At 38.4% G+C, this 14,480-nt stretch overlaps 1 protein-coding gene across 2 annotated transcripts; it reads left to right on the top strand.

The window, feature by feature from the left end:
- Positions 1-1,792: 1,792 nt before the first annotated feature.
- On the top strand, positions 1,793-13,665 carry arl13a (ADP-ribosylation factor-like 13A). 2 transcript variants are annotated; one of them, XM_078169426.1, is made up of 10 exons: positions 1,793-1,811; positions 8,337-8,453; positions 10,357-10,427; positions 10,523-10,775; positions 10,909-11,014; positions 11,116-11,321; positions 11,426-11,534; positions 12,539-12,806; positions 12,894-13,010; positions 13,133-13,665. In XM_078169426.1, exons 2-10 carry the CDS (start codon positions 8,395-8,397, stop codon positions 13,186-13,188), a joined length of 1,245 nt encoding a protein of 414 aa, XP_078025552.1. In that variant the 5' UTR covers positions 1,793-1,811; positions 8,337-8,394; the 3' UTR covers positions 13,189-13,665. The 2 variants fall into 2 exon arrangements, with proteins under 2 accessions (XP_078025552.1, XP_033489464.2); XM_033633573.2 differs by lacking the exon at positions 1,793-1,811 and adding an exon at positions 6,215-6,288.
- Positions 13,666-14,480: the final 815 nt, after the last annotated feature.

The raw sequence follows: 14,480 nt of genomic DNA, 5'->3' as shown, positions 1-14,480 counted from the left end.
CCCACCCGTAACCAAGAGGGGTCATCCTACCTATAGAGTAGCTCGCAAATCATGAATATACTACACACATTACTAACCAAAGAGAGACATGATGGGGCATAATAAATAAAATTCTGTAAGTAAGCTGGAAGGAAAATGAATAAATAAAAAACTAAATAAGTAAATAAATTAAAAAATGTTTGAAATGAAATAAAATTAAACTTGCAATTGAGTCACATGCCCATCATATATCAAACCTATTCATCACAAACAATGTGTTGTTGTTTTATATATATATATATATATATATATATATATATATATATATATATATATATATATATATATATATACACACACACACACACTAGTACATCTCTAGTGTCCAGATACCTGCCCCACTTCAGGTGATATTTTTCTGTTTTGGCCATAAACAAAGTGTAGAGCATTGGTTAAAATATTCCACATTACAAGCAATTGATAAACTCTAAAGAAAGATACACTTACTGTTACACTAAATAAAAAGCTTAGAAACATACAGTATGGATTAAACTGAAAGGGAAAACACTACATTTTTATGTAAACAGAGCAGAACAGGGATGTGAATCTGCAATACAAATATTAGCCTACATACCATGTTCACGGAAACTAGGGAAGGAAAACACCAAATGATCTCACTGCATGTAGAGGAGGGAAAAGAAACTGGAAATATGCTCACATTTATCTGGTGCATGGTTCGGCTATTTTGAGCAGCCCCACATGTGGTGTCTTGCCAGGTCACTTTGGCTTTGAGTATTACTACTACACTGTAACTACGTCTACTACTACTGCTGTATGTCTAATACTACTACCTCTACTCAAAAGCCTTCTCAGTCCATTTAAAATAACAACAATAATCAGTTAAAAAATAAGGATCCACTGTGAATTAAGAAGAACTTGACATTTTATTTGCACGTCACTCTCCCTGGGCGTCTTGTGCCAAACTATCTGCTACTGATACAGTGACAACATGCACTGTAGTTTTATTACATCCAGTATTTGTCCCGTCCAAGTGGGAGCACAGTGGAGAGGGTGAGCAGAGAGAGATCAGTTTCTCTGCGCTTCCATTTTTAGTTTCCACCAGCAGGGAGGACTTGGCCTTGTTATGGTGACCTGCAGGCCTGCGACTGAAGCAGCCACACAAACAGGTGCAGCACACTTAAACACACACACACTGAATGAACTACTCAAACTGCACTCCATCTTCTCATTCACTTTTCACTCTGACAGTTCCTCATTATGTCACTATTTGTTAAAGCTGCAGGGTCATTAAAACAATTATGTTTTGTGACCCAGAACACAACCAGTTTGATGTTTGCTCAACTGCTTATGCAAACAAGGACAGTCGGTTTGGAAGGGGCATGAGAAAGGCACAATCTGTGGTGGAGTAACATTTCCATTGCAAAACTTCTTGCTGCTTAGGTCTATGTCAACATGACCCGTCACCTTAAATGAACCTTTACAAAAAAACAATTTCAACTTCCAGTATGGTAGATTTAACTATGCAGCCACTTCCATTATAACTACAAAACAATTGTGTGTCTCCCCATGAACTGTGGTACAGTTTCACCACAGCTCACTCCAAACATGCAGACCTCTTCCTGTCTAATCAGATCTCATCAGTGGTCGGCAAACCTTCCAAGGCTTGTCATTACTAATGCATGTGTTTGTTGAAGCAGTGGTGTGGGTCAGTGACTTCAGACTGCAGAGGCTGTGCGGGGACAGGGGGAAGAGGAAGATGGAAACCTCATTACTGGGCACCAGACATGTGCACAGTGTTACCAGCCAAGCAGGTCAGTGAAAGGGCACGCTGCTTGTCATTGTTTCAAATTCTTTACGAGAGTCATTTTCTGATTTTTAAAGGGATAGTTCAACATTTTGGGAAATATGCCTTTGCTTTCTTGCTGTAGCTAAGTTAGATGAGAAGATACCAGAAGCTACAGTCAGGAGATAGTTAGCTTAGCTTAGCTTAGTGTTAATGGAAACATCCCACAGAGCATAAAGTACCTTCACATTCTCTTGGTGCGTTCCATTTGCACTGGAAAGTTCGAATTTCCAAGTTCCCAATCAGAAATTTCAACTGGAACATCCAAACACAAAGTCAGATTTCCAACTCAGAAAGATGGTGGATGACCTCAGAATCCAATGTGGCTGCTTCACACATCAACAGTAGTGAAAGCTGTAGTAATATACTGTTTTCAAGCACGTTAGTCTCATTGCCGTTTCATTAAAACAGTCATACACACAATACTGTCCAACTTTTATCTGTGAGCATGTTGCTATTGTGAGTGTATGCCAAAAACACAGTGCAATGCATTGTAATCAACTGGTATTGCTAACAGCTAACCTGGCTAGAACCATGGATGTACTGAGAAAACTGGATACAGCACTGAAGGTGGGACTCTGTTTATTCCTATGAAAGCTGCTCCTTGGAAGCCAAAAAAGCTCTGTTTTCATGGTATGAAATTACCCGGATCATCGGTGCTGCTTCTGCATCATTGAGCCCACAGAATAAGTGCAGTAGAGATTTCTGCTCACTGAGCCAGCTACTTCCAGATTAGCGCTATGCTAACCTGAATGGGGATAAAATTATTCAATTTTGCAGCTCTTCTCAACTTCCAATAATTTACAGTTGTCTCTTTCGCAATGTAAGTCTATACAAAGAAGTCTTGTTGGGCCCAAGTGCATCACGGAGCTGGTAAGCACATTACTATTACAGCCGGGGTAGCTGTTTCCCCCTGCCTCCGGCCTTTATGTTGAGCTAACTGGTTCATAGCTTCATATAAATGTATTCATTAATTAATTTTTTGTAACCACTTATCCTCTTAAGGGTCACAGGTTTGCTGGGGCCTGTCCCCAGTGACAATGGGCGGGATACACCCTATAAAGGTCTCCAGACTGTCACAGGGCTGACACATAGAGACAGACAAGCACTCACTCTCGCATTCTCACCGATGGCAATTTAAAGTTACCAATTAACCTGCATGTTTTTGGACTGTGGGAGGAAGCCAGAGTACCCAGAGAAACTGGGAGAACATGCAAACTCCACACTGGAGGGCTCCAGCTGGCCAGCTAGTTTCAACCTTGAACCCTCTTGCTGTGAGGCAACAGTGCTAACCACTGCACCACCATCACCAGCTCCATATTTAGTACACAAATTTTGTTTAATCTTTATTTGTGTAGGGAAAATCTAAGTTAATTTGTGATGCCAATGGCTAGATGGGCCATTTAAAAAGCATAAAACTCAAGATAAAACACACAATATGTGGTAGAATACAAAAACGCAACAATAAATACTGTATGTAAATTAAGAACACAAAACTCAGAGCTCAACAGGACAATACAGCAAAACAACAAAAGACACAGACTATAATACAATAAAACGCCAAAAACGAGAAGCAGCAGATTCTTCATTCATGACTGATTTCTCTTCAAAAACTGTTTCAAGTATTAATTTTCTTAACTCACTCTGGGCTAGGGAGTGAATAGGCATATTTCCTAAAATATCTAACTGTTCCTTTAATGTTAATTTATTACAGCAGAAGCAGTGAAGACGTCCAGCTGAAACCCAGATTGCAGAATCAGCAGTGGGGGTCTTTGAAGCATGTTTGCAATGTGGAGAACAGCAGCAGATGAGGGTGTGGTCCTCAGCTGCTGCTGTTTTTGCTGTGTGTGCGTACATGTGTGGGGGTGTTTGAGCGCGCGCGCGTGCGCGTGTGTGTGTGTGTGTGTGTGTGTGTGTCAGTGTCAGCTGATGCACGGCTGTGGCCAGAGTCTGGGATGAGTCTACTCAGCAGAGAAGGGCAGAGTCTGATTGGACATTGGTTTAATGACATAATGAGATAAGGCCTGCACACAAACAATAACTGCAGGTCTCTGAAAGCTTTCACTGAACATTTCTTTTGCCTTACGTATAATTTCATTACATCTGCAGAAGCTTTGCTCCTCAGTCCGCTGTCTTTACATTTTCCTATATTAACATTAAGATATTAAATAATCAGTTCTGTAGATTGATGCATGGACAGGGCCTGCAAGTGAGAAATATGTATGTACAGCTTTAAGCAGACTGAGATCTAGCTGCAGCCATTCATCTTGTCAAGCATGTCAAGGACTTGAAAACAGAGCCATTATATTATTTACAGAGACTATGAGGTGCACAGCAGCCTCTAAAAATAGAGCCTGTGAATATGAGGCCATCTAGTGGCCAATGCTGCATTACAGCATGAGTTGGACTGACTAATGACTGTATTAATACCATTATGTAATGTGGTGATCCTCTATAAGTGTTAGTGAGCTGCTGATGCACCTGAACATTAATATTTACATTCAGGTATTGATTTAAAGGAATAGGTTTAGGGGCATCTAGCAGATTGCAACCAACTGAAACTTCTCCTGTGTGCTAAGTGTGTAGAAGAACTACGGTGGTGGATGCAAAGATATTAAGATACAAAGGGCCTTGTCGACAGCCGGTGTTTGGTTTTTTCGTTATGGTTCACTGTAAAAACAACATGGCGGACTCCATGGAAGAGGATTCCCTTGTCTCAGCCAGGTAACAAAAACGCAATGATTCTTACTTTCAGGTAATTATCAACTAGCAAAGATAAAAAATTCTGGTTTAGGTAAGTTGGATGAGTCAGAAATAGGCTAGCAACTGAGAATTTTCTTAGTGCCATGAGAAAAAAACAGGACTTTAGCCTGTGCAGAAAGCCCACTGTGAACTTAAATTTCATTGCAAGATAGTCAGTGTGTTTAAAATTTACACTTTTGTCCAACCAGATTCCCCAGTATTTATAATTATCAACGGACTGAATGGAGACACTATCAAGAGTATTGATGGAGAGGGCTGGAGGGCTTTGCTCAGGGGAGAAAGTTATAATTTAAGTTTTGGCTGAGTTTAAAATTCCATTTATTATCTATTTATATTCCATTTTCCCAACAGATGCCTCTAAATTGTAGAAACTGGACCTTTAAATTAAAATTGTATTTATTTGTGTATAAAATCTGCTGGTATAAAAACCTTGACTTTCCTTTTCAAATGTGTTTTCAGCTATAGTATAATCTTGTTGTATCCATACTGAGTAATACTTTATCAATTCATTTATTTACTTTTAGTTGTTAGACTGGACCATCTCTCATTGATTAACAAGAAATGAACTGTAAATGAGCCAGAGTTAACCTAAAAGGCTAATTTTCACCCGTTCCCTGGTCAGATGCTGAAAAGGCACCATAAAAACAGAATGAAGTGACATAGCTTTAAAGGTCCCATATCATTCTCACTTTCAGATTCATCTGTGTTTCTACCAGAACATACTTTATTGTTAAAAATTTTCTCTCACACTGTCTGCCTGAATATGCCTGTATTTACCCTCAGCCTGAAATGCTCTGATTTAGTGCATGTCTTTGTTAGCCCAACTCCCGAAAAGCAAAGTCTGCTGTGAATAGTCACTGTTTCCGGGTCTTCCACAGCTGCGCTCTTGGTGTCTTTGCACTGTCATTGGGACATGACTGTAATGGCACTGAAGCAGCTTTTTCTACCTTTAAAAAGTATAGTTGTGACATAGCAACGTCACAAAAGTCCTGACGGCTCATTTAAAAACACGTTTCTGAATATGGACTGTGTGCATTTCTTTGTGGATTAAGCATTTTGATAGTTTCACAGTATTTATATGGGACCTATACCTGTTTTGTAATACATAAATAAGCACATATTGGTAAAGTACGCACCCACCCATAAATATTTGTATAAACACAGTAACATGTTAGTTAGCTACACTCTGTATAAATATCATTTGTAACTCAATCAAGATGTACCTCACAATATAAAAGTAGGTCTATATAAAAGTTTAGTTCCATTTATACCTGTCTCGCATACATAGTGTGACAACACCTGGCCATCACCATGGTTATGATGTCATTGTCTCCACTACAATTGTGCAGTCTTAATCTGTCCAAACGCTCTGCATGATGCCACTGTCAGGAGATCGCAGCACCACGTCACAGATCACACCATGAGACACGTCTTGTTGTCCTGGACGGGTATATGCACCTTTGTTAGTTCTTAAAGAAGAACCACGTCATCCAATGGGATTGCCAATCGGCTCAGACGACTCAGGGATTGGTTGAGATTCCAACACAACGTATCCCAGGTTGTTCCTCCCACATGGGGTGACTAAAGGCTTAGTGTGAGCCTGATTAGTTCTGTGGCCAGTGGATACATGATGTTAGAAGGGACGAGCACCCAAACAAATGCATGGACATAGACTTACTTCTGTAAGTATTCTTTAAATTTCTCCTGGCTTAGCAAACCTCTCACCTGTTACCTGTGATTTAGGCTTCAGGTACTGGTAGTTTAATATTCACTGGGTTTGAAATGGTTTCCTCTGATTTACTGGATTTCATGTGTACTGTTCACTCATTGTCAGCGTGAATTTAAACTGGTGCACTGTTGTGCATATTGTTTTTTAGACATTGTTATAGATAAATTACATATTAGAGTGTTTATGTCAGTGAGAAAAATATAAAGGAATCTTCTGTAGGTTGACTGTAGATTTATTATGTTATTTATTTTTACATCAACATGTTTTTATGGCTTTTATTAATGCTAATTGGGATTTGTATTACACTTAACTGGGTATTCTTTCTGGTTAATATTCCAGTTTCTTATTTTATTCATGCTTTCTGATATCAATACAATCAACATATATATTAATCTAAACATATTTACAAAGCATGAGCCAGATTCAAACATTTAATTTGAACCGAAAACATTTCAGTATCCAGTATTTGTTGAAATAAACACAATTATTAAAATCATACAACTTAAAATGATATTTTGGAATATACATTACATATTTTTTTAAAGTCTCTACATAGAGCAAACACATAAATCTTTAACACTCACACTGTAATTATCGAATATCCTCCAATTTCAGCTTCTTAACTAGACTGTTTGCTTCTTTTATTTGTCATATATGACAGTAAATTGAATATCTTTGGGTTTTGGACTTGTTGATGTTTCCATTTGTCTTAAAGACTCAACTATTGCTCAGATTGTCTGTGAAAACATGGAAAACATCGTCACTGACACTACACAGTGATGGATATGACTTCACTGTCTTTTACAGCCAAAACAAATATGGGTCAGGGTGTTAACAACATGGTAAAAGCAGGCCGTTCTAAACTGGCTTTAGCAGATTACGCAGTCTCAACAGATGCACTGGACAAAGGACTGAAAGATCTGCCGGTGTTTTTTTTAGCACATGGCCTGACTACCTCAGACACCTGCTGTGTGTGTGTATTACAAGAGTTTAGAGGCCCAGTCATACTTCCCTACACATGGCAGAGAGCTTTTACTGGGCTCACATGTGTGATCCACTTGTGGTACAATTGTCTGAGGAGAAACACTTTTTTTTTGATTAAAATGAAGGTAAAAGAATTAAATAATGAATTAATAATTTACGAAATACATAATAAATTAAAGGTCCAGTGTATAGGATTTAGGGGCATCTATTGGCAGAAACGGAATATAAAGAGATAATAAATGGAGTTTTAAACTCAACCAAAACTTAAATTATGACTGAAAAGATAAAGGTTGCAGCTCTCTCCATCAATACTCTTGATGGTGTCTCCATTCGGTCTGATGATAATTATACATACTGAGGAATTTGGTTGAACAACAAACTAAATAATAAACACGTACATAAACAAGTACCTTGTACCAGCATAGAGGCTTGCAAAACAAGTCTGTTCTACTATGGCTCCTGTACCTGGAACAATCTGCATGCAAAGCTCAAACTGGAGGCCCTTATCTCCTTAAATAATTTTAAAATTAGAATAAAGGAAGTGGTCACAGCTAGCTGCTTCAATTAACTAACAAATTCTAGATGAAATATTGCTGCCTCATTTATGCACTGTATTATAATGTATTTTGATATACCTGTTGTCGCTGTTGTTGGATGCTGCTATTTGACCTTGTTTTAGCTAGGTCTCACTTGCAAAAGAGGTTTTTAATCTCAATGTGACTTCCTAATTAAATAAAAGTTATATATAATATTCGTAACTATGTTCTCTGAGAGTAAAAGAATGCTACTACAGCTAATACAGATTGCTAATACAGCTAGATTTTGTTGAGGTAGAGAGAGACACTTGGCAGTCAAAGCATTGCCTGGATGTCTGACCATCTGTAAAAGTCTCCTAAACCCACAGGTGACACAAAGCATCTTTGTGTTGGACCTGGCCATGACCTCGGTGACTCAACCGACCAGCCTTGTTTGTGTGAGTGTGTGTGTGTCATACTAAGGTTAAGCATCTGTTTGCAGCTACCAGTTCCAGAGAAGATGGTGGCCACTGTGCTCACCTTGCTCACCTCATGTAAACATGTTCAACCTGATGAGCAACTGCTGTACCTGGGTCGCCAAAATACAGGAGCCAATCAGGTAACTAATAGAACATTTGTTGAATAATTATAGTAAAATGTGTATTGAGTCTCAGAACAGGTGGTCAGTAATGGATGTGCCGTATTTGGTAAAATGTCTATCTTCCAAAGAAAAAAAAAACAAGGGTTTAATCAGATTAATCACAAAGTTAAACCTCTTAGATTCACCACATTTGGCCAAATAAAATCCTCATGTTGCTGGGTTCATAGAAACTGATTTTGAAAATGACCTTCTATTTTCCCTTTGGTATTTGTGTACAATATGAATTTGCATGTAACGCTGTGTATTGGCAAGAATCAGGCGATAGAATATGTATCAAAATAAAGGGGTTACAATTCAATTTACCCTACCCTGCCAGGAAAAAGTTCGTATTGTACACAGTGTTGGGCAAGCTACCAGTTACCAGTTACTCTCAATCAAAATTAAGTTTCATTACATTGAAGCTATCCCCAGAGAAATGTGGCAAGCTAATCTACAAGAAAATGGCAAAAGTAACTTGCTACTTGCAAAGCTGCTTTTATTTATTTTTTACTTCATGTCAAATCGTTGCTCAGTGATAATAAAAGACGTCAGCTAAACAAAGGCAAAAAAATGTTCAGTTAAACTGTTTATTATAAGGGGCAAGACGCATAAACGACATGTCAAGAAGTGCAATGTAGCCAGTCAGAGCCAATAGCAAAGCAGCAAGCACAACAAACTGAAGGATTAGTATGTGATGTCATGCATATGCGCTTCCCTTGTTTACATGCCTCAGTGTGGTGCTGGCGTCAGTCACATTATTTAGCCTTAGTTCAATTATCCTTGCTTTTATCCAGATCTCCGCAGAAAAAAAGTCTGCTGCACGTCAGGGCTTTTCCTGGGGAAAAATAGCTTGTAACTTTTGTGGATGCTACCGTGCTACTCGATCAATTAATTTACATTGCTACTGAAAAGCTATTTGATTCAGAAAGTAGTGATGTTACCACCACACTAATGAGAATGCAGTCAAATCAGTAACGTCTCTACTTGTATTGATGCTACTGCCCAACACTGATTGTATGTTTCTGCAAACCATGGATATGTTACATTTGTACAATATTTTGTAGCGGATATGTTGAAACTTTGTGTTTCTCAACAACGCTGTTGTGAAGGTGTGATTATGTTCAGGCACAAAAAACACTTGGTTATAGTAAGGAAAACATCCCACCCATATTTAGGGCCACAAATGCCACTGGGAAACACCACCAAGGTTCACCAAAAACAACCAGTGTTGTTGGAGTCTAACAGTCATCTGCAGTGGTTGGCAGCTTGGAAGGTGTCTTGCCTATGTGACACACTATCCACCATCCCCTCCACCTCCAGATGAGAAAAGTCAGCCTGTATATAACTTGATATGACTTGTATGAAATATGCTAATGTAGCATATTCATGGTTTACAGAAATGTATAATGCAATCATTTTCCTCTGGCAACTGGGCTGGATTCAATATATTGCAATACTGTAAGCAAGGCGATTTTTGAAATTGTAATATTAGGTATACTGTAAATGCTAGCAGTGCACCCTTTGCTTCATAGGCCTGTTTTCTTTGTGTTTATCCTACCGCCATGTTGTTACATTGTGGAAGAGTCAGATGGCTTAAGATAGATTACAACACTATCTAGGTGTCGGGGGGTTAAACACAACACAAAATGAACCACTGCCACAAATCTTTGCAAGAGTCAGCACAGTATTACAAAATATAACATTGTGATACATTACATATACATTGTGTATTGATATTCTCTTACATCCCTATCTGCATGTCATGGACACTTCATTGATGCCACCTGATAAGATGTCCAGTTACTGCTTTAATGTACAGCTGTCAGTTAAAGCTACATGGTGCTCTTTTAAGTGAAACTTTACACGATCTGTACCTCTGCAGGAAAGTGACCATTCTGGTGGTTGGTCTTGACAAAGCAGGAAAAACATCCTCCATCAGAGGGATGTTAAGAGGTAATTCAACAGTGACTTTAAGACAAATTAATTTCTAAAAGTGCTTTAAAACACAACAAATGATCTACCTGTGTTTTACCTCCTGTCCTTTTCAGTCCCCCATGGTGTGGAAGCAGGACCCACCCAAGGCTGCGTCAGAAATGAGCTGAGAGTGGAGAACTACCTGGTCTCCTTGCTGGACGTTGGGGGATCAGCAGAATCGAGAGGAGCCTGGAGGGAGCTCTGTGGAGAGGCCCATGGGATCATCTTTGTGGTGGACTCCAGTGACAGGCTGAGGATAAAGGAAGTCAAGGAGGTGCTTGCTGACCTGCTGAAGCAACCGAGAGTGGCAGGAAAACCCATTTTAGTGTAATTATACTTAACTTTATACATAAATTACAGGTGTGATGTCATGTCATGTGTAGTGTAAACAGTGCCCCCTCGTGGCTGATGAGGGAAATACTGAAATAACTCCACTGGGTAACTGAGACTTTTTTTTCAGGCTGGCTAACAAACAGGACAAAATGAACGCTTTGCTGGGAAGTGAGCTGATTGAGATTCTATCACTGGAGAGGCTGGTCAACCAGAGCCGCTCTCTGTGCCATATTGTAAGTGTTAACGTTCACAAACACAAACAAAAGCAAATATCTTGGAAGTATTGAAACAGACTATGGATGACAGACAAACCTTTTTGTCCTCACCCTCTCAGGAGCCTTGTTCAGCCTTAATGGACCTGCGACGCTGGTCGGACAGAAAGACTCTACGAGGACTTCGCTGGTTGCTGCGTGCTGTTTGTCTAGATTACCCTGAGCTGTGCACACGTGTCGCGCAGGACAGCAAGAGGCCTCTGGAACCAAGAGAGCGGGAAAAGGCCTGGAAAAGTGAGAAAGTTCGCAAAAAAACCAAAGTGGAAAGGTAAGAGAGGTCAAACATAATAAATACTGTACAGCTCAACATAAACCCAATGCATGGTATGTTACTTAATCTGAGCTTTTATGTTAAATGTTTTCTCACCTCAGAATGCGATCCAGCAAGTCAGATCTCCGCCAGTTTCATCGGCCAAAAGAAAAGGAGAAAAAGACGAAGAGTGAAGGAAAGCTGCAACCCATTCGTAACATGCTGCAAAAGGTCAGGAAAATATCTTTCTCCCTTTTTAAAAACTACACTTAGCGACCACTTTACTACAAAACACTTGTAAAGACATAGCACTATTTCTAACGCTTTTACAAATATTAGTGGGGAAGAAAATTAGAAACACATTTCAATAAAGCTATATGGTTGAATGAACTTCGGCTCCTTCAAATGTCTTGTTTTGTCCAACCAACAGTCTAAAACCCAAAGATATTCAGTTTACAGTCACAATGGACTCACAAAACAATACAAAACAGCAAATATTCACATTTGAGAAGCTGCAACCAGAGAATTTGGGCATTTTTCTTAAACAAACAAACAAAAAGATTGATTTGATATAGCTTGACTAACCAATTAATCATTGCAGCTCTCCTCCTAAAAAATCATTAACTATACTTTTGCAATATTTTGCATGGCAGTATTGTATCAATGCACGGATCCCAAGTGTCAATTTATTGAATTATAGACATTATTAATATTATAGACAATATTAATATTATAATCTTTTTGTAGCCTGCTAGAATAAGAACATCAGCTGCTTTTTCAGTCCACTAGACACATTTTGCTTCAATAAAAAGGACTGAAGTGAGATAAACAGACTGAAAACTTAATCTTAACAAATAAAAAACAGATGGTGACAAAGTTTTCCTTTGGGGACATAATTTGCAGTTAAATAAAAGGTAATAAACTGCAATATCTCGCAATATATGTCATCGCAATACTCGTCATATCATTATAATTTTTAAATTGCAATAATATAGTTTATGATGTAAGTATCATGATGATATCATATCATTAGGCCTCTGATGATGTCCACCCCTAACACTCACCCTTTCCTTAAACTAGGTCTATATCTCAACCTCTTTGCTGGAATGGTGGCATTTGTCACCTTAATTTTGTATTTGATTGTCATAATTGTGAAGTCCTCTTTAATAACATGACATCAAATTATGTTACAATACTGAAATGGTGAATTAAACTCTCAAGTGTTTTATTCACAGGAAACCACTCTGAAAAAGACACTGAAGACAAAGAAGAAGAAGAAGCCCATTAAGACCAAAGAGGAGGAAGAAGATCAAGGAAATGAACAGGAGGAGGAAGAGGAGGGCAACAGTCCTGAAGGAGAGCAAGAAAACTCTGTTCAAAGAGAGAAAGCCAGCAGTGCCCTGATCCCACCGAAAAAAGTCAAACCAAAGCGAAAAACGAAGGTGAAAGAAGAGAGCGCGGACGTGCCAGAATCACCAGACAATGACGAGAAGCTGCTCAAAGGTTGATAATGGTTATTAACGATCTATATGTTTTGTTTTTTGGCTGTCTAAGAATGGAAATCTAACATTAATTTTATCTTATGTCTAGCTAAAGGGGAAACGAAGAAGAAGAAAAGAGTTGTCAAAGTGAAAAGAAAGAACAAGATCAACACAGAGGAGATGTCTGAAGCTTACTCTCAACCTGTGGACCTGTCCGCAACCTTTGGTGAGCCTCATCCACTTCTCCCATCTCCAAATCAAATGCAGTAACACTTTGGACACTGAAATGAAATTAAATGAAATGGAAGCTTTAAATTTTAAAAAAAAGATGACCCTGTCTCCTGATAGATCTTTACCGAAAAGCAATACTGGCTCTGAAGGAACGTCAGGATCAGGGACAGTGAGACTGAGTCCTGCGACCTGAGTGTGAGGACGTGGTCCATGGCAGTAGGACACAGTCACACTACATCACTTCAAAGACAGATACACAGATTCTTGTTATGTCTTTATTACTTTCCATAGACCTAAGACCTGATCTCTGAACCTTTGGAGTGAAATTGTAAATTCCACTGTGTAGTGAAGGGCAGGTCTGCATAATCATGTAATGGTAGAAACATTAATAATACAAAATTTGAAAAAAAGATCAAAGATAAATGTATTAATGACAATGTATAAATTAAAGAAAAGTCAAAGATAAAATTGTGTAACTGGCCAAAATGTGAACAGAGGTTTTGTTTGTGTAAATCTATTAAGTTTTGATTGTAAGGAAAACATGATTTTTGAACTGTATTTTTTTTTATGGGTTTTGAACACTTTCCAGATATTGACAGAGCACTGAGTATGGGGCATTGTTGATAATAAAAATAAACATTTTATCACTACTTGCACGGCATATTTATTGTGTACTGTTTACATTACAACAGCAGCTTCAGCAAACAATGTACTTGTGCTCAAAGTTATTAAGATTTAAGAATCTAACAGACGACAGACGAAGAACCAGATTGTTTATCTAAATGTTCGAGCTGGGTTCTGTTGTTTCCCCACTTTTTGTCAATTTTATAATTATTCTGTCCGATCTGATGTACCAGTAATCTTGACCATCTTTCACAATCCACAGTCCGTTTCCTATATCTGAAGAAAATTCAGTACTTACCAGATGGCACAACAGATTTGATTCTGAGCGCTGCAGCTTCTGGCTTTGGCAGTTGTTCAGTTTTGTCAGTATTGACTGTACTGTCCTCAACTTAAACAATGACAAAAATGTTAAATTGCCTAAAGATATACACAACTTCTGTGGTTTGCTGAGAAATAATAACCTTTTCTTGCAAATCCACTGTGGCAAATAGTTGTGTTTAAATGTCTGCATTACTCACTGGAGAATTTGTGACCTTATTTTTCCAGTATGTAAGATATTTACACCACCTTTTATATAACTAAAATCTAGATTAATATTGAAATATTCCTACTTGAACCGAAAGTTTAACATGTTGTTTTTACAATGGATGCCTCAGACAAATATGCCAGAGCTTCTTGCCAAACAAAATCTCCAATCGTCAACTGTACAAGAAAACATGTAGCCTGAGCATCAGTAATAGTTATAACAATAGTAATTAAAGTTTTGTCTGCTACCTGCCACAAAGCAACACACCTGAACGTCATCTAAAGTCTGTATTTGGTCAAAAAATTACTGATGCTC

The sequence above is a fragment of the Epinephelus lanceolatus genome, chromosome 7 (genome assembly GCF_041903045.1).
Source record: "Epinephelus lanceolatus isolate andai-2023 chromosome 7, ASM4190304v1, whole genome shotgun sequence".
Lineage (NCBI taxonomy): Eukaryota > Metazoa > Chordata > Actinopteri > Perciformes > Serranidae > Epinephelus > Epinephelus lanceolatus.
Note: the sequence above shows the minus strand (reverse complement) of the source record. Positions and strands in the feature narration are given on the sequence as shown.

Bases quoted from the DNA above. Each gene is read 5' to 3' on its own strand.
- arl13a (XM_033633573.2), top strand. From the start codon at position 6,269: ATGGACATAGACTTACTTCT. The intron at 10,428-10,522 runs GTAATTCAACAG...TGTCCTTTTCAG, and splicing joins CATCAGAGGGATGTTAAGAG to TCCCCCATGGTGTGGAAGCA. The intron at 11,535-12,538 runs GTCAGGAAAATA...TTTTATTCACAG, and splicing joins TTCGTAACATGCTGCAAAAG to GAAACCACTCTGAAAAAGAC.